The 23,755-nt window shown below is 48.5% G+C and overlaps 2 protein-coding genes across 7 annotated transcripts; both read right to left on the reverse strand.

Moving 5' to 3' along the window:
• ZDHHC1 (zDHHC palmitoyltransferase 1) lies at window positions 1-16,706 on the reverse strand. 6 transcript variants are annotated; one of them, XM_083870440.1, is made up of 12 exons: window positions 16,611-16,706; window positions 15,302-15,520; window positions 14,943-15,118; window positions 14,218-14,319; window positions 13,260-13,384; window positions 12,762-12,920; window positions 9,249-9,361; window positions 4,384-4,469; window positions 3,654-3,747; window positions 2,598-2,706; window positions 2,048-2,172; window positions 1-419 (listed from the first exon to the last, which is right to left on the reverse strand). In XM_083870440.1, the coding sequence occupies exons 2-12, from the start codon at window positions 15,518-15,520 to the stop codon at window positions 318-320; spliced, it is 1,410 nt and encodes a 469-aa protein (XP_083726566.1). In that variant the 5' UTR covers window positions 16,611-16,706; the 3' UTR covers window positions 1-317. The 6 variants fall into 6 exon arrangements, with proteins under 6 accessions (XP_083726566.1, XP_083726562.1, XP_083726565.1 ...); XM_083870436.1 differs by adding an exon at window positions 16,341-16,440 and having other exon boundaries at window positions 1-2,430; window positions 16,611-16,677; XM_083870439.1 differs by having other exon boundaries at window positions 1-2,172; window positions 9,297-9,361.
• A 3,060-nt stretch (window positions 16,707-19,766) lies between these two features.
• Window positions 19,767-22,994, reverse strand: LOC310914274 (fibulin-7-like; the record flags this gene model as incomplete). Its single annotated transcript, XM_083870322.1, has 8 exons — window positions 22,733-22,994; window positions 22,128-22,284; window positions 21,794-21,964; window positions 21,502-21,627; window positions 21,222-21,344; window positions 20,996-21,133; window positions 20,768-20,906; window positions 19,767-20,127 (listed from the first exon to the last, which is right to left on the reverse strand). Exons 1-8 carry the CDS (start codon window positions 22,802-22,804, stop codon window positions 19,767-19,769), a joined length of 1,287 nt encoding a protein of 428 aa, XP_083726448.1. The 5' UTR covers window positions 22,805-22,994.
• Between the last annotated feature and the right edge of the window lie 761 nt (window positions 22,995-23,755).

Below are 23,755 nucleotides of genomic sequence, written 5' to 3' on the forward strand. Positions count from 1 at the left end.
TATAGAAAATTTTATTGTGGCCAGAGCTACTGAAGAGCTCCATACATGATTTTGGGCCTGATTCTGCATGGACAGAGTAAGAAAACACACAAAGTCTGCTCAGGGGCACCTGCTAAAGAGGAATTATCAATGCTTTCTGATGGAGAGACAGCTGGCCTTGGAATAGCAAGAGCACAGCATTGCTGCAGGATGTAGTTCCCCCGGATGACAGTTGACACGAGGAGAAACAACACCAAGGACTTTGTCTAACTGGGACCCATTGGTGAGCAATGGCCTGGACTCTGTAGACACCCAGTGCCATATCTGCTGGTCTACACTCACCTGCTTTTCCAAAGGGTCACACTGCCAGCAGGCACCACTGGCCACAGCAGGCAGGGAAGCTGCAAGGAGTGTAACCACAGGCCAGCCCTTCCTGCAAACTGAGACAAAATGACTTCAACAACTACATGACACTTCACTTTTTCTGATCACCAGGTTGTGTAATTTGATGAAGAGTAAAAGCTCCTCATCCCAGCTCTTTCAGGAGACAAAAATCAGACAAGAGAAGAGTGGTAAGGCAGCCCTTTAAAACACCTCCAGGTCTTTCTCCCAGGGTAGTCTCTCCCATCAAGGCTGGGAGTCCATCCTGTCTGTCCTGTGTTGACTGTGCCCAAAGAGCCTTTGTCCCCCTCAGAACCCCTGTCCTGCTCTAACCCAGTTCCAAGGAATGCTTTCAGACTGAGCTAGACAAGAGGAGAACAATTTAGCTTGACTCTCACAGCACCCTGCTTTGTCCTCTCCTTCCCTAAGCTGCACCCACCATAGCCTGGAGAAAGGTCAGTTGTGCCTTCCATGCATCAAAACATTTGGAAAGGTGATGAAGACTCTCCTGGCTTCCTTTTCTTTTGCACCTGTTTGTTCACAGCACCAGCAGTGTGCTGTGCTGTGGATGTTTGCAAATGTGCTTCCAGCCATGCCAGTGCTGCTGCTCGGGGCTGTGCCAAATCTTGTCAGACATGGCCACGCTGGTGGCAAAGCCCATGGAGATGTGTGTGTAGCTGCTGTCTGGGCTCTGAGATTAGCTGGCTGCCAGAAAGATCTGGGCTTGCTGGAAGCCCAGCCTCAGCCCTCAGCCAGGAATCTGGAATGGGGCATGCTGCCTGGGGAAGTCAGGAGGGCAGGGAGAGAACAGGTGCTGTAGGATGGCAGCCCAGACAGTTCTCTGCAGCTCACCCCCAGCACAGGATGCTGTGGCTTGAGGCAGTGACCATGTGCCCCACTGTCTGCTGTGGGACCTTTCTGCACTACACGCACCCCAGGCCTGGCTGTGGACTAATACAGATCTGGCAGCCCAGGAATTGGAAAGGTTACATGCCTTCTGTATCCCAAAACTTGTGATGAGAATGCTGCAGCGTGGGGCACCCCAGGCTGCTGGGAAGGGGGAGCAGGTGAAACCACACTGCCTTACAGAGAACACACTCGTGGCGGGCTTGGCTTGAGGGTGCACAGTGGAAAGCGGTATAGGGATGGGGCAAACCTGAGGTTACTCCCTGACCACCTGCTGAAGCCCCTGAGCATGAGCCAAAGACTGACAGGGTGTAGGCAGATGGAAATACAGCTTTCAGGGCACAGGGAATGGCAGAGCTGCAGCCCCATACACTCTGCTGGGAAGTCACTGCAGTACCAGCGTGCAGAGGGCAAAGAGGGGTTGGCCCTGTCCCAGGGAAAGCACTTGAGCTCTCCTGAGCAACAAGGCTACCCCAGCTTTGCCACCTTGCTGCCTCTTGCTTTTGGCTGAGGATGGGAAATGTCCCACTGCAGCCTGACAGCACATGCACAGTGAGGGGTGAGTCCTGTAGGCCTCTGCACAGCACTAATGCTGCTCCCAAAGGCCATGGCTTTGGAAGGATGATCCCTAGGCCGCTGTGGTGCTTGTCCTTATGTCCTTTGAGCATGGATCATGTGTGCCCACGTGCTGCTTGCTGGTGCATTTTCTGTGATCAGGCTCGGATGTGCTCTCACTGGGCTGGAGCTGAGGGCCAAGAGGTTCTCCACTGCTCTTACTTACAAACACAGCAGGAATCTTAGAAAAAAGTTCCAGGTCTCGTTGCACACGTCTGTCCTGCTGGCAGCTTCTTTTCTTGGCCTTGTGCTCAGAATACAGGTTCTTCTTCCTGCCTCCTCTGGGATTGTCTGTGGACAAGGGATAATGTTGAGAGTTGCCTGAGTTATTTTTAAGAGGCCCTTGAAGGACTGGGCTCCCAAGGCGAGTCTGAGCCACAGGAATCTCATCCATGGACTCGGCAGACTCTGAGTGATAGTCAGCTGGGGGTCCTGCTGCCTGGATGAGGCCCATGCTGCTGGGGGACACAGCAGCTCTCAGAGGAAAAGCTGGCACTAAGAGGTGAAGGCTGTGGGAAGGTGAGGTGGCAGCAGCCATGGCTGAGAACTCTGCAGATGGAAATAAAGGGAGAAGAAACCTTAAGGAGAGATCTCTCAGCCCCAAAAGGACACCAACAAGCCCAGGAACTCTGCTATGGCTGATCTACTAGTGTTAAAGCAAATAATACATATATTTATGCAAGATTCAGCAGAGAAGCTGACTGGTGCACTCTCACCTGATGGGGGATCTGGGAATGAGGGTGGAGGTGTAGCATGGGCTTTAGATCCACTGTCCATTGCTGAGGAAGAACCTTTCTGCATTTTCTTTCTTCTTTTCTTCTGTTGCTGTGAAAGCAAGTGGCCCAAGAGAAAGGAAGTCACCTCACCAGCCCAAAGTAAGGTGATTTTTTTTTTACTTGTCACCTCTTTTTAATTCTTCCTACTTTGAATAATGAGCACTACATATAACCAAAGTCCAAGAATATTTAGAATATTTGAGCTACTATGAAGGAGTAATAGAGAACAGGCATTTCATGAAAACACATCCACATTATCTGCATACAGTGACTCTCTCCATGGAGGTACCTTTAAGCTGTTGTCTCATAGAGCTGGGGATTGTACAAGACACTGGTCACTTGCATTTCTAAAGCCAAACTAGAAGAGGGGACCAAAACTCCCACAGCACAGGATGTCCCAAGAAAGGGATAGTCCTTGTCCCAAATAAAGTATAGATGAAAACAAAATTTTCTTACTATCTATATGGCAAGACTGATTAATAAGCTTGGAGGAAAGAGGAAAAGCACCACCACCTGCCATTTGAGCAAGAGGAAAGGGCATCTGATACAGATACATGAATATCAGGAGCCCAGTCCAAGACTTGGAGAGCTGTTCCATCCACTCAAGCTCCATATCCACACACATACTATCTTTCCCTGGGCAGATGCCTTATTTGAACATTTAAACTGTTGTATTTTGCTCTACAGAAATGTGCAGAGCTTCTTACATCAACAAAGCAGTACAGTTAGAGTCACTGAGCTGCAGTGGGGCAGCAAGGCACTGGATTACAGCTGTGTTACAGCTGTGAGCTTATGAGGGGACTGTAGGATAGCTCTGATCATGCCTGTGAGCAGTGACAGAAGAACATCACCTGGATTTGGTGACTGCAGGGCACACACTGAGGGGAGGCAGAGTCTGTGAGCAGGGGTAAGGCACAGCCTGCTCTGGAGCGGCCATGCCCAAGCACCTGGGGGGGCTGTCAGCAGCAGGTTGGGAGTGTGGAAAATCCTCCTTACCTGAGAAGGGGCCACAGAGTGAAGAGATGGGGGCTCAGGGGCTGAGCTCTGCTTGGGGTCACCTTCTTGGTTATGGACAGAGAGCTTTGGAAAGCTAAAAACACAGCAGACACACAAAGGTGATTCCCTAAAACAGCACTTAAGTCTGATGCCCTCTTTGCACACACAGATCAGGCTGATCACAGCCTCCCCTGCCTTATGCAGCATTCCCAGAAAAACTGCAGGGAAACTCTTCCTGCACAATTGTGCAAAATAACAAGGAAATCCCCAGGGACACAAGTTAACAGGAAAGGACTAATTAAGAGGCAAAGATCCTGTTTTCCCAGGAGTGTTTGCCTGTGTTATAAACTTGTAACTGTTGTGATGCATTTCTCCATAGCCTGAAATCATGTAACTATAATGAGCTCAACAGAGGAGTTACAGGACAAATCAGCCAGCCTTAAAGTAATTTTAATATGAAACAATTAATAGAAACCAGTTTCATATAAAATATTTAATATAAAACAGCCTAAAGGGAGTATTCTAGGAATGGTATTTTCCCAGGAGAGGGAAGGCAAGTATTCCTGCAGGTATTTACCCTCCTGAAACTCAAAGATTTCTCCATGCCTTGCTCAAAATACTGGTGCTCCCGATCTTTCTAAGTACTTTTAGGGCACATCAGTGACCTTGACAGCAAGTTCTCATTCACCAGACATGCTGCCAGGAGAATTTTATCCTCAACTTTTCTCACCTTTTTCCTGAAGTTACTGTTGAGACTTCCTCCACTTGAATTCCAGGGTCTCTGTAGCCAGGATTACCTGACAATAAGTCTGCTTCCTGTAAAAAAAACAAACCAAACCAAACCAAAACAACATTTTCAGACTAATATGAACACAGAGGGGAGAAGAGGGATTTTCATTACAGATGTACTCTTTCTCCTCATGCCAGACATCTTTTGCCCTTACAGGTAGCACAGCAGGAAACTTCTGCTTAAGAAGATGGAAAATCAAGACTGGCACAATTAGAAGTCCTTGATTAATTCATTTAGTCCAGCCAGTATTTCATGTGACTCAAAACCAAATCACACTTACAGAGATCAGCTTAGTCATTTCTTGGGACCACATTCAAAATACCACTTAAAGCTTCCATTAGTTACACAGTTCAATCTGAGGAGCTCTGCAGTGAATGCAAAAAATGTCTTTTAAATGTGAAATGGAGGTGAGAAAGATGGAAGCATGAAATGTACATAAAAAGCATTAAATGTTTCCTATTTCTTGTGTGACCCTGTATGACTAAAACCTGCTGATTTTTAAAAATGAGTGTGATATATTACTTATTTGCTTCAGGTATGGGTGAGCTCAGAGTAATGACAGCTGAACTTGAAAATTGCATATTTTCAGAAACATTATAAGAATAAGCCTCCTAAATCCAAGTGCTGCATTACAGGAAAGGAACCCAGTCCTTCCTCAAAAGCACCCAGTTAAGATGGTCAGAGTGTCAAGGGATAAAACTCTGTTATCAAAAAAGGCTAATCCATGCTCAGAAGAACCTTGACACCACATATCAACTGCTCTTAAACTTGGATAATCATCAAGAGAACTTCTTCCTAAGTATTTCACTGTGCAGTGACTACAAAGAAATCTTAAAGTAACTTCTAGGTTAAGATGGAAGGATTTAAAATGTGATAGTCATTAGCTTCAAAAATAGCTAAAACAAGCCCATGAAGACCTATTTTTTCTGAACAGCCTGATCAGCAAATTTGAGAAAATGAAGTCAAAGTTGGACACGCCACAAATGGGTTCCTGAGAGATCCAGGGCCTCTGCACTTCAACAAATCCATAAACAATCAACAAAAGAGCAGAGCAGTGAGAAGCCTGGTGGTGATGACACTCCCTGATGTAAGGCATTAAAAATGAAAGGCAGCCGCAAAGAGCTGCGGAAGATCTTTGCAATATTGAATTACAGGGTGGTAAAATGGCACAAGAAATCAACATTGCTAGAGGTAAAGATGGAAAGTGAAGCATGTGGGAAAAGCAGTGTAAAGTTTATATACAAAGCATCAGTCTCTGAACTAGAAAAGAATCCATGGAGCTGCACATTCAGTGGCGGCCAAGAAATCATTTCAGATGTCAGGAATAAAAAGGAAAGGCAAATAAAAAGAGAAAAAAATAACAATTTCAGCTTTTTTCTAGGTGGTAACATAACATCTGAAGGGAATTGGTTTAGCAATCAAAAACATGACTTTCTGATTTAAAAATTTATCTGAGTGCAAGATTAATAATCTGCAGAAATTTACTACATGAATTTCAGTTGGAACTTGTAACTCAAGTCAGATTGTCACTCATCACCAACTGAACAAAAAGTGTGCAAAATGTCTCCTCAAAGCTCCTTGGGACATTTACAATCAAGATTTACATTCAGGCCTCATGCACCTGAGTCATGAGGGAAGGAGACCAGACACAGTCTTGTGTCACTGTGAGTGTACAGGCAGGAGATACAGGTCTTTTCAGAGTGGAGCAGATCACGGCTGAAATGAGCTGCAGCAGAGACATCCCACTGCACAGAATAACTGAAAACAATCAGGACTCAATGTCCACAGCACATAAACAGGACTGCAGGACTGGCATTTCAAGGGAGCTCAATAAATGATTCATCTTGAGAATAACATGGACAATTTCTTTCCAAGCAGAGAATGAAAGAGCTTTTTAGATCCATTTTGTTAATTTCAGCCTACTATAAATAATGTAGAACCAAAACAGTCACATAAATGAAAGTAAAGCATTAGAGCTGACTACTAAAACAAATGAGATTCAATCAGTAGAAAATACAATGTTCTCTCACAGTGTGACACAAGCTACAGCCACAGCATAGTCCAAGCCTCTCTCTGCTCCCAGGCATTTAGCAGGAGAGTCAGAATCCTTCCACTGCAGCATCAACACAGGCTACCCTTTGTAGCTGGGCTGTCAGGATTCAGCTGCTGGTCCTGCTGAAAGCAGACTGCTGGACTGATAGACTCCCAAGTTCTGCCCCCGTGCAAATCCTGGCCATGTTCACCAAATTCCAGCCGTGCCCACCCCAAGGTCCATGGTTTACAAGCCCAGGATGGATTCAGCTCCCTTGCCCACTGCAGCTGCCCTTATCAAACACTTCAGTGTCAGGAAGTGCCTTGAAGTGTTGTCTGCCTGGAGGGCAAGCAGAATTGAACAGGAAAAAAAGTTCTTGTCCCAAGGAAAGTGGGTCTGTTGCAAGTTGAGGCTGAGAGTGAAGACTAAGTTAATTTTACATCGACTTTTGAAGAAAAAAACAATACTGAAAATGGAAGGGAAACTGAGTAAAATCTGTGCTTAGTATTTAAAATCAAACCCCACCAACCTGAGTAAGTTTCCAAAGCAAGTTCTAAGTTTTAGGAATGTGAGAAGAATCACATCCCAGCTGGCCTCATATGAAAGCCAGATAGCTCCCTGGCATGAATGCAATTATGCATTAAAGCATAGGGTTTGGTTTAGTTTATATTTCTTTGGACTGCAAATGACTACAGAAAACTTGCACATCCTGCTTTAGGTATGGTAATAGAAGCAAAGGCTCAATGTGTCCAACTGTTTTGCATTTTTTGTGACATCTGAACCACTTAAATGTGCATAATTAGGGCTCTTATTTTGTGGATCCTACAAGTACATAAGAATCCTTTATCCTGAACAAGAATCCTTTAACCTGAACATAGCTCAAGAGTTAACCACAAACCGACATGGAAAACTGAAGCCAAAACCAACACCCAAGCTTGAATAAGGCTCAAAAACAAGCATTAAAGGGGAAATACATGTTTCTTCTCAGTGCCTAAAATGAATGAACAGTTCAGACAAAAGTGGGAAGAGGATGATTTCCATTTTATGCTTACAACATGTTGGATCAATTACAAAGGGTTGCAGTGTTCAAGCTAAAGAAGGCTGTATTCAACACAGCTTACAAAAGGCAAGTCACTTGGTGTCCTCCTACTCCAATCTATTTGTTTGTGTTTATCTCTGGTTGCTATGTAAGAAACAAGGAAAATCTGGTGGGTTAACATTTTTCTTAACAATGTTACTGGGCATCATCCAGTCTTTCTTGTTCCCCAAAGTCCTAACTGCAGCCCTGAAACACCAAACTCCTTTTCACCCTGCTCCTTCCAGGCTTGCTGCTTCAAATTAACCATATTCACACATATCTAGATAAGAACCAGTGCAGACAGGAGAACATCACTGAATGCCAACATCCCAAATGTGCACACACACATGAAGTTCACCTCTGTTCAAATACCTTTGCAGTATCAATTTAAATTCAGAAACTTAATGATTAGAGCTAATGCTTTATGATTATTTTAATTTTCATAGTAAGCAAAGCTCTGTGAAACAAAGTGCCAAATATTTTTGTTGTTATAGAAACCTCAGTTTAAACTGAAAATTCAACTTTTCCAAAACAGTAAAAAACATATATGAAAAGCTAGGGACTTCATATTATACAAAACTGAATGAACTCACTTTCCCCTTTGCTTTGATAGGGAAGAACTATGGATGAATCCAGAGACATCCCACTATCTCTACAGAGAATACTCGGATGAAGCTTGGATTTAATTAATTTCTTATGAAATATAAAACTGCTTGCATAGTAGATAACTCATTTGCATAAAATGAAAAGTTACACATGACTGAGAATCACAGAATAATTTAGACTAGGAAGAATTTCTGGAAGTTTCTAGTTCAAGCCCCTGCTAAAGTTAGTACAGAATGTGTGCAGTCAAAATTTGAGTTAATCCAATAATTTGCCTTGTAGCAAAATAAATTACACTGAACCTCTCAACTCAGAGCCTCATACATCTGACTCTGCAGAGTCTAGTAGCATTTAAGAGCTTCTAGAACTCTTTTTACAGAGATACAGATCAACAGCATGGTAATAACAAGGACCCTTATCATTATACAGACTCATTTCAAAGAAAAGCAGATATTTGGGTCATTTCTGAAAAACTAGTGTCCTTTTCACTTTCAAGATGATTAAACTACTGGTATTATTAGCTGCTCAGTGATTAGCCCCAGTTTCTCCAGCCCTAGAGCCTGTCTCATTTGAAGTCATGACACAAGCCCCCAAGATGTGCAGTGCCACCCAAACAGATGGTCCTGTCTTCTTCAAGGAAAGGATTCTTCCCACTCTTCAGTCACCCTCATTTGTGCTGAGCCAGGCATTTATGTGATTTCTTGGTGAACCAAATGGGAGGGAGGGAGCTGGGCCAGCTCAACTATTTTTTATTAAAGTTTGTTGTTACTCAGATGAGTTCCCCCACCCTGTCCTAATGAACAGCTGTGCTGGCAGAAGAGACAAGATAGTGCAGGGTCCAAAACAAATGGAGGAAGAGAGTGGGTGGGATTGATTCCTTTGAAAGCAGTACTTGCTTATACCTAAAGTGCTCATGGAATTACAGCCCTTGCACTCTTTCACATCCTACTCAACTCCATCAAAGTACCTTTGAAGTCTTATCTCCAGCAACTGCCTTTAAAATATGGAGCTCAAGAAAGTGAAACAAAGTTTACACAGCAAATAAGCAAGGCTGTTTCTGGGAAATGGACTGAGGATGAGTAGGATGAGTACCTGACTGGGCCTCACTTGGGAGGAACAAGATTCCTGCTTCTTGTCTACCTTGTCTGGCTGCTGCTGGGGACGCTGCTGCAGGATGTACTCATACGTAGTCAGCTTGTGCCACACTGAAAGGGAAGAAAGAGACCTGTCAGCACAGGAAAGGCCCTGCCCTGACTGCACTTACATAAATGAGCTGAATAACTATACAATCAAACAGTAACTATAAACATGAAGAAACTGATAATCTAAGCCAAAAGTACCTGTGCACTGTACATCCTACTATATCCTTTACAGTCACCACCACAATGTTTTCTTATAGTCCTGCTATTCTAAAGTGTCCTAGAATAGTACAGCCTTCTATATTGTAGTGATTTGTTCAGTTCATTTCAGGGCAAATCAATTATTCATGCCCAACAAGGGTAAGATCTGTACTGGACAAACAGCTTGGTAGGCACTCAGAAGGTATGGGTGCTAAGTGGAAAGAAGAAATGGAGCAGGTTAGTGTGTCCTGTAGTGACTGAGACACTTAATGTGCAAATATTGATCAAACCAGTGAGTATCAGTGCACAGCTTGCCTTGTGCCAAGCAGATGTGCCCAGAGTTCACATGTCCCTGACTCTATCAGCTCTTCAGGTCCCCATGAAAACACATCTGTCTCCATGAATGACCAAAAGCTTGTGACATTTCTGAGCAACTTGGTTTCTTCATGAGACCCAAAAGAGTCCTAAATGCAGACATTCTTCCCATAATGACGTTTAGAATTTTTAGAAAATAAGCCCCAGAAATGGATGCTGAAGGGTTTTAGTGCACAGCCTGGTAGCTATTCCTTCTTTTTTACAGAAGCACAGCAGTTAAAGCAGATGTCTACGATCATCTGGACTAAAATCCTCCCACTGCCTGAAGACATTTATATCACTGATATCTTAAACCATGCTCTCAAAACCATGCTCTGAATACAGGACTGCTTCACAGAGAAGTGGAGGAGAGCAGAGGAGAAGTGCCCCTCTGCTAAAGCAATCACCTTATGAAGAAATAATAATTCAGGATCCATTTGGGCAAGAAGAGAGAACATAGAGATGAATGTGAATCTGCAGCCAAGTGATTACTTAACAGGAGCAGTGCAGGGTGCTGGCAAGTGCTCTTAGAATGGCACCCTTTGCTTTCTTTGAAAAACAGAATGTTGCTCCATAAGTAAAGGCCTAATAACCATTTTTAATTTGGATTTTGTTGGTTTCTAAACACTTACAGTGTAACTTCTAAAATATTTTAATACAGCTATTCAGTTAAAATACTGCATTTTTGGCCAGATAACACTGCAGCACTAACATGCAAAATACAATCAGTCTGTGAATGATCCTATATGCTTTCCTATATTCCCTACTATTTTTTTTTCCTTTCTATTCTGCTATCTGCCTCTCGGTATTGAAGAAAAAAAAATCCTCCCTCCAAGCTTCTCAAGTGCCATGTTTCACCAAATGCCTCCAGAACTAAGTCTGAATTTCTGAATACATGGGCCTATTTTTTTGAGAATAACCTACTTTCTTTGAGTGATCATAGTGAGTAATTAAAATCTGGAGAGTAACTGAAATTTTCACTGTGCTTGGAACAAAACTAGATACTAAATTTTAATAGTCATACCTGACTTAAGTCATTTTTAATGGAAGCATAAGGGAAGTACCACTCACATGGGTGCTACCTAATTTCTGTAATTTAATTATTGAAAAACAAAAAAGTTTATGAAGAAATACTGACCAACAGTAATTATGCTGGAATTGGTAAAGTGTATTTCTAGTCTCAAAAGAGGGAAGGCAGTTCATTACAACACTACCTACCTTAAAACGTTCAGAGGAGACTATTGAGAATTATAGTATGAAGTAAGAGGAGTTTAAGTTCAGACATACTGTGTCTGTCTCCCTGAAACCCAGTAGTAAGTGCAAATGCTGTGGTAAGTGCAATGCACACTCATAAGCAGCACACAATAAAGGCTTCAGTGTGGTGACGCCCCTTCTTTAAAGCAAGTTACACACTACATTCTGCACAGCTGGGAACAGTTTCTTTAGGGCAGCAGATTATAATGTAATAAAATGTTAAAAACATTAACAATAATTCTGTTTCCATGTAAGATGAAAGATAAAGATTTAAAATTGGGCCAAAAGTAGTAGAAGTTAATTTGGCTCGAAATTTATTCTGGAAGAGGAAAAATAATCACCTCAAGGAAAGAGCAGCAAAATCTCCCCCAAGCCCAGAGCACTAGTGGCACACAGAGGTTTCTGTCTGACAGATGAAGTAGGTCATTATCTCAGGCAGGGAGCACCCTCTTGTGGAAGCTGCACACAAGGACAGGATAAACACCACTCCAGACTAAACAGAATAATCCTTTTTCATTCAGAAGAAACCTTCCTGGAGCTTTGTTATGCTTTTTGTCTTAAAAAAGTGTTAGATCAACCTTTCAAATCTCCAGGCAGTGGAATTAACCCAGAAAAGCCAACTGTCAATTCTGCATAAGACGTAAAATTGCAGCATGCCCAAATTTCAGTCATGCTCAAAGAGGCTCTAGAAGAAAATGATGGTCAGTGCCCTCAATGAGTGCCCTGTCCATGCCAGCTGGGCAACATTCACCTATCAAACACTACATTTCTGCAGTGCAACTGTTTTGCTTCTGGAGCTGTGCTGTTTGTGCTGACCTAGTTTGTGTTGGCATCTGCAGCTCTGTTAACTGAGAACCTGAAAATCCATCCAAGGATCCTCTGTAACCACTGTCCTCACTTCTCTTCCACTACATCCCTTCTTTCCTACTTCTGGCACCACCAACTACTGCAAATATAAGACCTCTCCCTATCATGACTTTCATCAGCAGCCAAAAAGCATTGGCTTAATTTTAAACGATGGCTGAAAAAAAGTTTTTGATGCCCATCTCTACATAAACAAACATAAATATACTTTTTTGAGAGAGCAACAAGCAGATCTAAAGAGAAGCCTTTCTGAAAGCCTCTTCCTCTGAATTCCACAATTCTTGTATCAATATGGTACAATTTCTATAAAGGGACCTTATCCTGGATGGCAGTGCTCCAATCAGAAATTTAGCTCCGTACATCCACATTTCTCTGGGGTAACGGAAAAAACAGACTCTCACACACAACAGAAGTACTGGTGAGCACAGTGAGGAGACTCACAAAGGCCATATCAGAGTCAATCTGAATGTGCCATTGCTGGCACCACGGCTGACACCAAGTTCATCCCACTTGGCCTCTGCAATACCCTCCCAAGTGCTCTCAGTTTCAGGATAACATAGCTTAAACATGGCTGCAGAGGCCCAACACAAGCCCCACATTACACATGCACTGTACTTGGTACAGGAGGGAGCTCAGAAATATAATGTTAAATCCCAATTTTGCATGTTTTCAATGGCAATCTTGAACAATGGGTGTATATAACTGACATGGCTGAACACACAGTGAATGCAGGATGAATAGAAGATAAGCAAAAATGAAATGGGGGTGTAGATGACAGGAACAAAATACCTACAGAGATAGATGTGAAAGGTCAAGAGGTGGCCCAGCAGGATCATGGTCACTAGGCTCAGAAGAATAAAAATCCCAGCTGTCACCAAAATGGCAGGTGCCTGAGTCTCAACAGGAGATGCAGGAAGAAACACAAACCAGCGGTCCATGTGGTTCCTCAAAGCTGTAAAACAAAGAGAGTTGGAGGTAAGTAGATTGTCCAGGTATGAATTATCTCTAAATAAACTTTACAGCTGGAAATCCTGTTAACTCAAAAGTAGCTGCAGACCCATTGTGCAGTGGAGGCCTAAGAAACGTGGTGCCTGCAGGGCTTTTAGGAAGAGCAATTAGCTCTGTAAGGAAAAACATTCCATCCAGCTGAGCAGAGGTACTCTAACAGTAAACATAAAATTGAAGCAGTAAGGAATGGAGTTTCTCCTCAGTGGAAGAGCTCACAGAATCCAAACTCTCATCAAGATAAGCTGGCAGATTCCCAGGATGCTCATGTGGAGCTCTGCTGTACCATCAAAGTGCTGGTCAGAGCGAAGCACCGTGGGGTCGACAAAGAACTCCACGAAGACGTAGGAAGCGATGAGCAGGAGAAGCCCCAGGCCCAGAATGGCAGACAGCACACTATTCAGAAACAGCCTGCCAAGAAAGGGAGAGGTCTCAGTGGCTTCAATAACATCACACATACAATTCAATATCCCAGCCTTTAATAGAGACAGGTATCTCAAATTACTGTCACGCTTTGTTGCACTTATGCTAGATACTGGTGAACAGCTACACTTATTATTTGTTACTCTGAGGGACTAAACTGTGACCCTTTAATGCAACCATGGTTACAAAACATTTAAGTACATCTCAGACATACAAAGAGCTCCCTGCACAAAATCTGAACATGGCAGTGTAACATGGCACCCAGCAACACCACCACTTTGTTTTCCACGGGGTATAAGTGCAGGAAAGTAAATTGAGAAGCATCAGTGACAGTCTACTTATTCTTATCTCAAACCTAGCACGGATTAGAAGTCCCTATATGCTGCTGTGACTCCTGCCAACTGGCAAGTCTTGTAGGGAAAGCACATGATCTGGATGCAGGTTGTTTCACATTGGAACACCACCATCATGGTTCCAATCCTACTCCAGCTTTCAGAAGCACTAAAGACACCAAATTAACATCCTGTAAGCTTTTCCTAATACCAAGTAATAACTCTAAGTTCTCTGTTTTAACTTACAGATGCTCAGCTACAACATTCTAAGTTTAGCAATTTCATCCCCAGTTATTTGAATGTCATGATTTATGCTTGTATTTTCCATCTAGTTTTCTCATGACTGATTCTGTTCAGCCAGGGGCTAAAAGAAAAGTGGTTCTGAGTGGCTAAGTATGGACTGGACTGAGTTACAGGAGAACCTTGGAAAGAGAAGGAGACACATCATTGATACAGTGCTGTGCTTCTGTCACAATGCCAAGCTCTTACCAGTAATTCCTCTCGCCCACACAGTTGTTGAGCCATTTGCAGTGATGATCAAAGCCACACACACACTTGTTGCAAGTTCCACAGTGCTTTGACTTGGCACTCCTGCCGAAGAAAGGGTGGCATTAGTGTGGCAGCACCAGCTCATTATCATGACTTTTCAGTGACTCAAACACAGGGGGATACAGCAGCAGAGATCCTGGTAATAGTGAGTAAACCTTCAGCATCAGGAGGACTTTATCTCCCAAACTTATCTGTCACTGCTGGACCACAGTCCCAAACACTACAAAATTCACCTTTCAGTGCACTGCGTGATTTTTAATTTGGACATTGTTGAATTCTCATTTGAATCCCTTCAGCAGTACTACAGAGGTTGATCTTAATGCCTGCCCTCCAAGCATTTCCTGCAACTTGCCAGCATCCAGCCAGAGACAAGCACACATACACACACAGAAGTTACACACTGCCAGGTAAAACATCAACACCCAGGGAACATGGCACACTACAGCCTTCTCCACACAACGTGAGCAATGAAATAAAACACAAAACCCTGTGGACATTTGACAGGGGGCCCCTACCCAACTATCTGAACCCTGCCGCAGGATGAAGCTTAACTTGCACCGTAGCAGCTCAGGGGCTCAATTTCAAATGTTATAGTCTGACATTAAGGACTAATGGTGAAATGCAATGGTGAAGAAGACAGAGCAGTAGCAAGAAGAGATACTTACACATCTACATCACAGACATAGCAGTGATGGTTCTCAATGACATGTGCGTGTTGGTTACGGTTGAAGGTGGCCAGAGGTCCCAGGTAGTTCTTTTCTCTCACATTTGCATCTGCAGGATCAATGGAGACTGCAGTAAGATGAACAACTAAATGGTAGATAAAACACACTCCTGGACACTGAAGTACACAGTTAAGGATTTAACACGTCTTTTAAACCTTAACACACAAATCCCACACAGGTGAGAAATATTCTGGCTCAGGTGCTTTTCTCTAATGCTTTCTTTGCTATCTAACAAAGGCAGTTAAACCCCCCAGCGATAGTTTGTACCAGCCCATGTTCTCCTCTCCACCCAAGGATACGATGTAACCAGCGGGCAGCCAGTGGCGGGGCAGGAGAGGAACCAGGATTCCAAAGCCAACCAGCGCGAAGAAGAGGAAGAGCAGCCAGGCAATGACCTGGAACAGGTGCAGGGGCCAGCTCCAGCCATTCCTTCGGGCTCGCTGGGTCTTCACCTCAGGGACAGCTTCGCCCAGATCCTCTGGAACTATCTTATTATGAGGTTTATTGCAGACATTCATCTACAGAAGGCAAAAATGGAAAGCAAAAAGATGTGATACAAAAGTGTTGTGACTGAGCCCTGGTGCTGGAGAGATCTCCAAGGCAGATAAAGTTAGAGATGAAAATGATGACACACGTGAAGAGAAACAGCTCTGAGCTCAGAAGCAATTTCCCCTCTTTTTCAGTTTGTGGTGGATTATTAGATGCTGCTTTTCACTTGCCACAGGGCCAGCAGAGTTTCTAACAACAGAGTCGGGCTGCTCTGCTTCACAGAAAGCTTGAGAGAGCAGAGAGAGCAAACCAGGTCAGGGGCAGCATCACAAAACCAGCACAAAGGAGCTCTGCTGGACCTGAGCTGCCTCAAGGTACCTCTGCACCACTCTCACCCTTCCCTAGTAACTAAAGAGGATGTGAAATTAACGTCTAACATGACAAACAACTTCAATTAGTCTGATTAACATGCACAGGAGAGTGATGAAAGAAAAGGAAGAGGTCTCTGGCTCACTTGTGGTATTTTTGATAATGGTTCCGGTGCTAGAACAATTCCACAGGGCTGGAACAGAGTAAGCACAGCAACAATTCTAACCTTGGTATGCCAACAGCCCTTCAGTCCCTGGTGAAAGGCTGGAAATGTCTTTTTGGGTCAACTGCTAGAGGAGTGGGTAAGAATAGCAGAGATGTTCATCAGCATAGTCTTATCAACAAGTTGTCTGGAATAAAAATCCTAATTTCACCCTTTGAATTAGCAGTATCCGCCTGAATTCATCATTTAAGCTGCTACATGGCAACTGGCTCATCACTGATGAGAAATCATTAGCAATCATGTAATCCTTTTCTCACCAGGCTGTTGAAAACTTGCTGGTGCGTCACTTTGAGCTGCCTCTTACAAAACCCGCAGTGGGTATGCCCGGCGCGTCTTTATAGCCACTTCCAGAAAACACTGAATATAAAAAACAAAGCATGAAGCCACTATCAGGGCAGACAGAGAGAGAGGCACCGGGACGCAAGGACAAGCACCAGAGGCCGGGCCGGGTGAGCGGTTTCCAGGGCAGCCACTCTGGTGAGAGCCGCGTAGACCCCTCCCGCACTCCACCACCTCCCACCCCTCACCTTCTCCCCGCAGAAGCGGTTTGCAGCGGCCCCGGCCCCGCCTCATGCCCAGGCAGGGCGCGGGGCCGGCGGCTGAGGCCTCCACGGCAGCTCCCGGCGCCTCCGCGGGCCCCGCGCCGCTGGGCCGGTCACCATGGCAACGGCTACGGCGTCGCGCAGGGGGCAAAACGCGCCGGGCGCGATCGTCCCGCGGAGACAGTCGAGGAAGGAGAGAGGGCTCGTCCTACATCAGCCCCGGTGCGGGGTCCTCTCACACTCGGAGAAATCCTGCCTGCGACACTCCCCAGCCTTCCAAGGGGTGACATTCCATACAGATGGGGCTGGAGATGCCCGGTGAGCCAGCGGTGGAGGCTGGTTGTGAGCTAAAGCCATCCCACCCCTGGAAAATTCCATTCCCTATTATATCGACCAGGCTTTATGGCACGAAAATGTAGTATTTTTGCTAATATATATTCAGATTTACACTGTTAAGTAATGAGGTTGCAGAATTTTACTAGGGAGTTTGGAATTTTACTGGAGGATTTGCAGTGGTTTGTGCTTAAGTAAAACAAAGTAAAGGACACGGAACTAAGGACTGCCTTATCAGTGAAGGATAAAGGATACCCCTGGGTAACCAAGACAACATAGCATTTGATGGACTTGAAACCCTCCTAGCATCGTCTGGCATCAGTAATTCCAGCAAGATGGATTCCAGGGATGTCTGGAGCATGGAATCTTAGATTACCCTGAGTTGGAAGGCATCCACGAAAAACATCAAGTCCAACTCCTGACTCTGCACAGGACTACCCCAAAAATCACACCATGTGTCTGAGAGCATTGTCCAAATGCTTCCTGAAGTCCGGCAGGTTTGGTGCTGCAACCGTTTCATTTCAGTGCATCACCAGACAAGCAGCAAGAACACTGAGAAAATAGAATCATAGAAGCAGCAAGGTTGGAAAAGACCTCTAAGATCCTCGAGTCCAACCACGAACCCAGCACTGCCATGTTTGCCACTATACCATGTCCCCAGGTCCCACATCCACACACCTTATGTGTGCACTTCCAGGGATGATGATTTCCCCATTGCCTGGGCAGCCTTATCTCAATGCCTGGCCACCTTTTCCATGAAGAAATTTTCCCTAATATCTAATTTAAACTACTGGCACAACTTGGTGGCATTTCCTCTTGTCCTGTCATTTGTTACCTGGGAGAAGAACCTGACCCCCCCCGGCTCCACACTTCTGTGAGGGAGTTGTTGAGTGATAAAGTCCCCCCTGAGCCTCCTTTTCTCCAGGCTGAGCCCTCTCAGCTCCCTCCTTAGCTCCTTACCAGACTTGTGCTTCAGACCTTCTCCAGCTCCATTGCCCTTCTCTGGACTTGCTACAACACCGTTATGTCCTTCTTGTAGTGAACTTTGCAAACTTTTATTGTCATTAACATCAGTGATGTGGCTGTTAGTGACTAGCCCAGTTGTACCTGAAGGTTTCCAGGATAGAAGAAAACCTGTGTAAAAACCCCATTCGTGGTGTCCATTTTGGCTGGGACACCTCATGTGCAGGGATAAATATTTACCCCGTAATTCCCTGCTTTTCATCCCAGGCCGTCTCCGCAGGCGGCACGGGCCAGCTGCGGCCCCTCAGCCCGGCCCGGCCCGGCCCAGCCCGGCCCAGCCCAGCCCAGTACAGCCCAGCCCAGCCCAGCCCAGCCCAGCCCGGCCCTGCCCAGCCCAGCCCAGCCCAGTACAGCCCAGCCCGGCCCAGTACAGCCCAGCCCAGCCCAGCCCAGCCCAGCCCAGCCCAGTACAGCCCAGCCCAGCCCAGTACAGCCCAGCCCAGCCCAGCCCAGCCCGGCCCTGCCCAGCCCAGCCCAGCCCGGCCCAGCCCAGCACAGCACGGCCCAGCCCAGCCCGGCCCAGCCCGGCCCAGCCCAGCCCAGCCCAGCCCAGCCCAGCCCAGCCCGGCCCGCACCTCTGGGGCGGCTCCCCTGCCCCGTCCAGCGCAGCCCCGGTGACCTGCCCGGGCCGGGAATAAGGAGCTCTTTATGGGCGGCCCGCGGGCTGTGCACAGCGGCTGCTTTGTGCGAGGAGCCCCGGCCCGACGCTCACCTCAGAGGGCTCTGTGTGCTCAGTGAAGGCGTCCCGGGGCCGGCGTGTGCTCCGCCCGCTGTCCCCAAAGGCCCCCGTCACCTTTTCAACCCCCGGCTGCTCTCTCTGCACAGGCTCTGTCTGGCCGTGCTGGGGGTGAGAGGGGGTGCCCAGGGAGTGCGGGGCACTGCACCCCACTTGTTCTCACAGCCCACCCTGGAGATGGGCGAAAGGGGACAGCTCGAGTGCTTGGAGAGCTGGGGAGCTGCAGGTTTGTCTGGCCGTGTGCTCGGCTCCTGTCAGAGCTGTTGCAGAGGGAATTCTCCTGGACACGAGGAAGCACAGCCCGTGTTATCATCCCCTGCCCACCAGTGCCAGGGAGCCCTGCTGTGTTTTCCGGGCACTGCCAAGGCAGCTGAGGACAGGCTTGGCTGTGCAAGATGTTCAGGGCAGCCTGTTGGAAGTTGTGTCTGCCCTTGGCAGTGGAGCTGGCCCAAGATGATCCCTTCCAACCCAAACCATTCTGTGATTCTCTGTTCAGCCCATCTCCCATTTTTGTGCTGGGGGACTCTTCAGTGTGGCCCCAGGAACAGTGGTGCTGGAAGGGATATGGACACTGAATGACCCTGGATGGGCTTGGTAGCTCTATTGGCAGCTCAAGCTCTGCAAGCTGACCCTGCCATTAGCACAGCCACCAGCTGTCCCCAGGAGCCTTGACCCATGAGGACACAACACAGAGCAAGAAGGACACCCTTCCTACAGCCACTTTTCTTTTATTAGAGATTACAAGATACAAGAAGCTGATTTTGCATGCCAAGTGCTGTTGGCTCACTCTCTTTCCCCTCCATGTGCCATGTGGGCAGAGAGGAAGGGGGCTGGCAGAGGCAGGCACCCCCAGGCTGGTCCTTCCATTGCCCATGGGGATTTTCCTATAAGGACACAGTTTTTGCTGTGGTGGCTATGAGAAAGCATAGGAGAGGGATATCTCCAATGGGACAAAAACTGGGACAAAAACTGGGACCACTGAGCTGAACCTGCTCCATTGCTCCCCAGGAGAAACCCTGGCACGGCCCCACACTTGCCTCCAAAGGGAATCAAAACACATATGGGGACACAAAGGCTGTGACCTTGAAGATGTGCTTGCCCAGGAGGACTTTGTGGGAGAACTCGCTCATCTCCACCTCCACCTCCAGCGTGGCAGGCCCGGCCGCGGGGCTGGTGAGCAGCAGCTCCCCGGTCTGCCGGTCCGAGCGGCGCACGGCAAAGGCGCCCTGGCCCCGGCCGCCCGTGATGGCGAAGCGCAGGCTGTCACCCACGGAGCGGGTGGTGGACATCTTGAAGAGGACACGGGGCACGGTGCGGTTGGCCTGGAGCGGCAGGTAGTGGAAGGAGATGGAGCTGGCAGCCAGGTGGCAGGCTCGGCTGTCCATGGGACAGGGGTTCCTCTCGCACTGGCTGCCAGGAGAGAAGGGTGCCACCACTCAGTGCCGCGGTTTGGCTCCCAGGGAGCCGCCCTCATCCTTACACACAAGCCCAGCCCGTGCCCCACGAAGCATCTCCAGCCTTGCTGTCGGTCGTGTGGCAGAGCAACCCAAGACAGCCGCATCCAAGTGTACCCATCATTGGATCTCTGCCTCATCCCTGTTTCTGCCAGGCAAATGCCACGGCTTGCAGTGACACAGCTCTGGGTGACACTCTGAGGCTGGGACTGGGTGGGTGCCACAGTCCCAGCTGAAGGCCAGGGATGGAGCCAGATATGCCTCCTGGATAGGAACCCATCAGGATCAGGGATGCTCCTCTATTTGGGTGGCCCAAAGCATCATTCCCCCCCAGGCTGGGGCTCTGAGAGGGGCCAGGATCCTGGACAAAGCCACCATGTATTGGGGTACTCCCACCTGCACCCCCAGCATCCCAAGGCCATCAGGGAGCATGCCAAGCACACCTGAGCACCCCATGTGGCAATTTGCTAAAAGTGCTGGCTGGCACTCTCCCTGCTGCCCCTGGGTGACACAATACAGCCCCCAGCACACAAGAGGACCCATCACCCTGGGACAGGGCACGACGCAGCCCGGGCCATGCACAGTGTGGTACTCACAAGGCAGAGGTCTTGACGTAGCTGGTGTTGTGGCGTGGCGGGGGGCACTTGGGACGCACGCAGCGGTGGCCCCCGAAAGTGTTGATGCAGAGCTCACCCTGGCTGCAGTTGTGCTGCTTCCCAGTGCACTCATTCACGTCTGTGGCGGTGACACAGGGTGAGTGGGGCTGTCCCCACTGCACCCCTCTTCCTATGGGAGGCTTCCTGCCCTGCACCCTGGGTTCCTACCCTCACAGGCGTTGCGATCAGCATGGAGCAGATACCCAGGGGGGCAGAGGCAGCGGTAGGAGCCAGGGAGGTTGAGGCAGTCATGGAGGCAAATCTGCGTCTGGGGGCTGGACTGGTAGATCTGGCATTCATCCACATCTACGGTGGACAAAGTGAGGAATGGCCAGAGGTCCCATTGCCACCAAGCCTTGGTTCCCTCCCTCCATCCTCTTCACCCCCCTTTTACCTTGGCACACGCCACCAGGCTGCAGCTGGAAGCCGGTGTCACAGCTGCAGCGCCGGGAGCCCGAGCGGCCCTCGGCACAGCGGGGCTGGCGGCTGAAGGAGCTGTTGCTCAGTGTCACCCAGTCTGCAGGGGACAGCAGGTGTCACATGCTGGGGCAAGGGGAGATGGTGGGGGCCAGGGTTCCAGGGGGCTGCCAGGGAAGGGGGAGACAGGTGCAGCATGGCCAGGTACTGTCCCCATGAGAATCCCCATCCTCTGCAGCCCAAACCCAGGCACCTACAGGAGTAGATGGGGCTCTGGCAGCTGGGGCCTGACCAGCCTGGGGGGCAGAGGCACGTGTAGCTCTGGTTGCCATCCACACAGGTCCCGCTGTTGGCACACGGGTTACTGGAGCAGTCATCAATACCTAGGGAGAAGGAGTTCATGAGCATCAGCTGGAGAAGTGCATTGCCCAACCCTGGTGCCCATCACTGCAGCCTCTGGGCAGAGCAATGGAACCCCATAGCTCAGGGTGACAGAGGAGCCCATAGGAAGGGCAGAGCCCATGGCACCCCAGCCCTGCCCCACTTCACTTTTGCAGAAGGGTTGGGTGCCACTCCACGTGCGGTTGTGGCGGCAGGCGCGTGTCTCCGAGCCCACCAGCCGGAAGCCGGCGTCGCAGACAAAGTGAACCTCGTGGCCCACCCGCAGGCTCCGGCCCAGCATCCGTCCATTCAGGGGCACTGCCAGCTGTGGACAGATCTCTGTGGACAGACAGACATGGGTGGGGATGGACATTGCCAGCCTGGAGCCAGCCTCAGCCTGACAGGGAGCTGGGGGTCCCTTGTCCAGGCTGTTTGTGTGGGTCTGGGGATCAGAGCTGGCCCCGTGGGGATGTCACCCTTGGTGGTGACCAGCCAGGGTTACCGTTGTGTTTGGTGGCCGGTCTCTGGAGGCGGCTCTGGAGGATGGAAAGCTGGTGCCGGAGCCCACGTGTGCCCTGCAGGTGAGCAGCCTCCTGTGCCACCAGCAGCTTCTGCATCTGCCGCACCACGCTGAGTGCCTGCTGCCAGTTCAGGCATTCCTGGGGGATCATGGGGACACCCCAATCACCCGCTGGATTCCCCTGCCACCCTGCCACAGCCTGGGAGAACCCTTCCAAGCAGGCAGCATCTTTGGGGTTGGTTTGGACGTTCTGCCCTAGACAGAGCCCCTTCCCATCCTGGCTGGAGTCTGACCCTGGGTCCGTGTCTGCTCCAGCCTCCGCCTCCACCTCCCATTCCTGCTCTGGCACTTGGATGCTGTGGAGAAGCTGTATGCCCTGAGTGCACCTAGCATGATTTCCCTGCTGCAGGGGAAAACCCCCATGACCATCCCCCTGGCCCTGGCAGCTCCGCAGGTGCTGTGGCTGTGCGATACCCGCCCCCCCCCCGGGCTGGTGTTGGGGTGCTGGGGTGTGAGAGGCAGGTGCTGAGCAGCCCATAGAGGGAGGTCTGCTGTGGGGCTGGAGGGGAGGGAATGCAGTTTCTTACCTGGGAGCTCCCAAGGGGCAGCTGCAGGATGCCCAGGGCCAGCCAGGCTGGCAGTGGGATGAGGAGCATCATGCCGGGGCTGACTACAGGGGCAAGACGCTGATGGTCCGTTTCTGCTCACAGCCTGTTCCTGGACTCGCTGGGATTTATCCGCAGGCTGTGCCCATGTGTTTGTTGGTTTTTCCCCTGCCTGAGGCCGAGCTGTAGGAAAGTTTCCCCTTGGCACTGGCTCTAGCCTCTCCCTTCCCTTCCCTTCCGTTCCTTTCCCTCTCTGCACATCAGAGGCTTTGGGGCCTTTCATGTCCCGGGCCAGCAGATACCGGGGCCAGGCCGTGGCTGTCACGGCACTGACGGTGGTACCGGCGGTGCCGGGCTCAACGCGTGGCCAGTCCTGGCTCTGGGGCTCCCCGGCATGCAGAGATGCAGGATGAGGCTAATCCCGTGCACTAGCTAAGCCTGGGAAATTCTCCTGGGAGAAAAGATGACTTTAGGCTCTGTGCAGGGGTTCTGCTCACCAGTGGGGCTGGGGCTACTGGGAAGGGTAGCCCAGGAATGCTGTGGGCTCACTGGACTCAGCACAGCTTTGATGGGGTGAGCTCAGCCCTGGCCGGAGTTCAGAGGGGAACCCCAGGGTGCTGCTGCAGCCTGGAGCTGGGTGTTATGGTCTGCATTAACATAAGGGTCAGGGTTAAAGTTAGAGTCAGCATTAGGGCTAGGGATGAGGTTAGGATTAGAGTTGAGGTTAGGGTTGGGGTTAGGATTAGAGTTAACATTAGTATTAGGTTTGGAGTTAGCATTAGGTTTGATATTTTGATTAGCATTAAAGTAATTGTTAGCGCTAAAGTTGGATTTTTTTGTTAGGGTTAATGTTAATGTTAAGATCAGTGCCAAGGGTTCAGATCCTCTGCTAATTCAGATTAGCAGGAGGGTTTGCATGAGAAATGGGATTGGCATTAGCATTGGTGCCAGGGTTCTGGCCAGGGTCAGGTTTAGGCTCAGGCTGAGGGAACTGAAGCATTTCAA

This window comes from Zosterops lateralis (genome assembly GCF_965231275.1).
Source record: "Zosterops lateralis genome assembly, chromosome: 12".
Lineage (NCBI taxonomy): Eukaryota > Metazoa > Chordata > Aves > Passeriformes > Zosteropidae > Zosterops > Zosterops lateralis.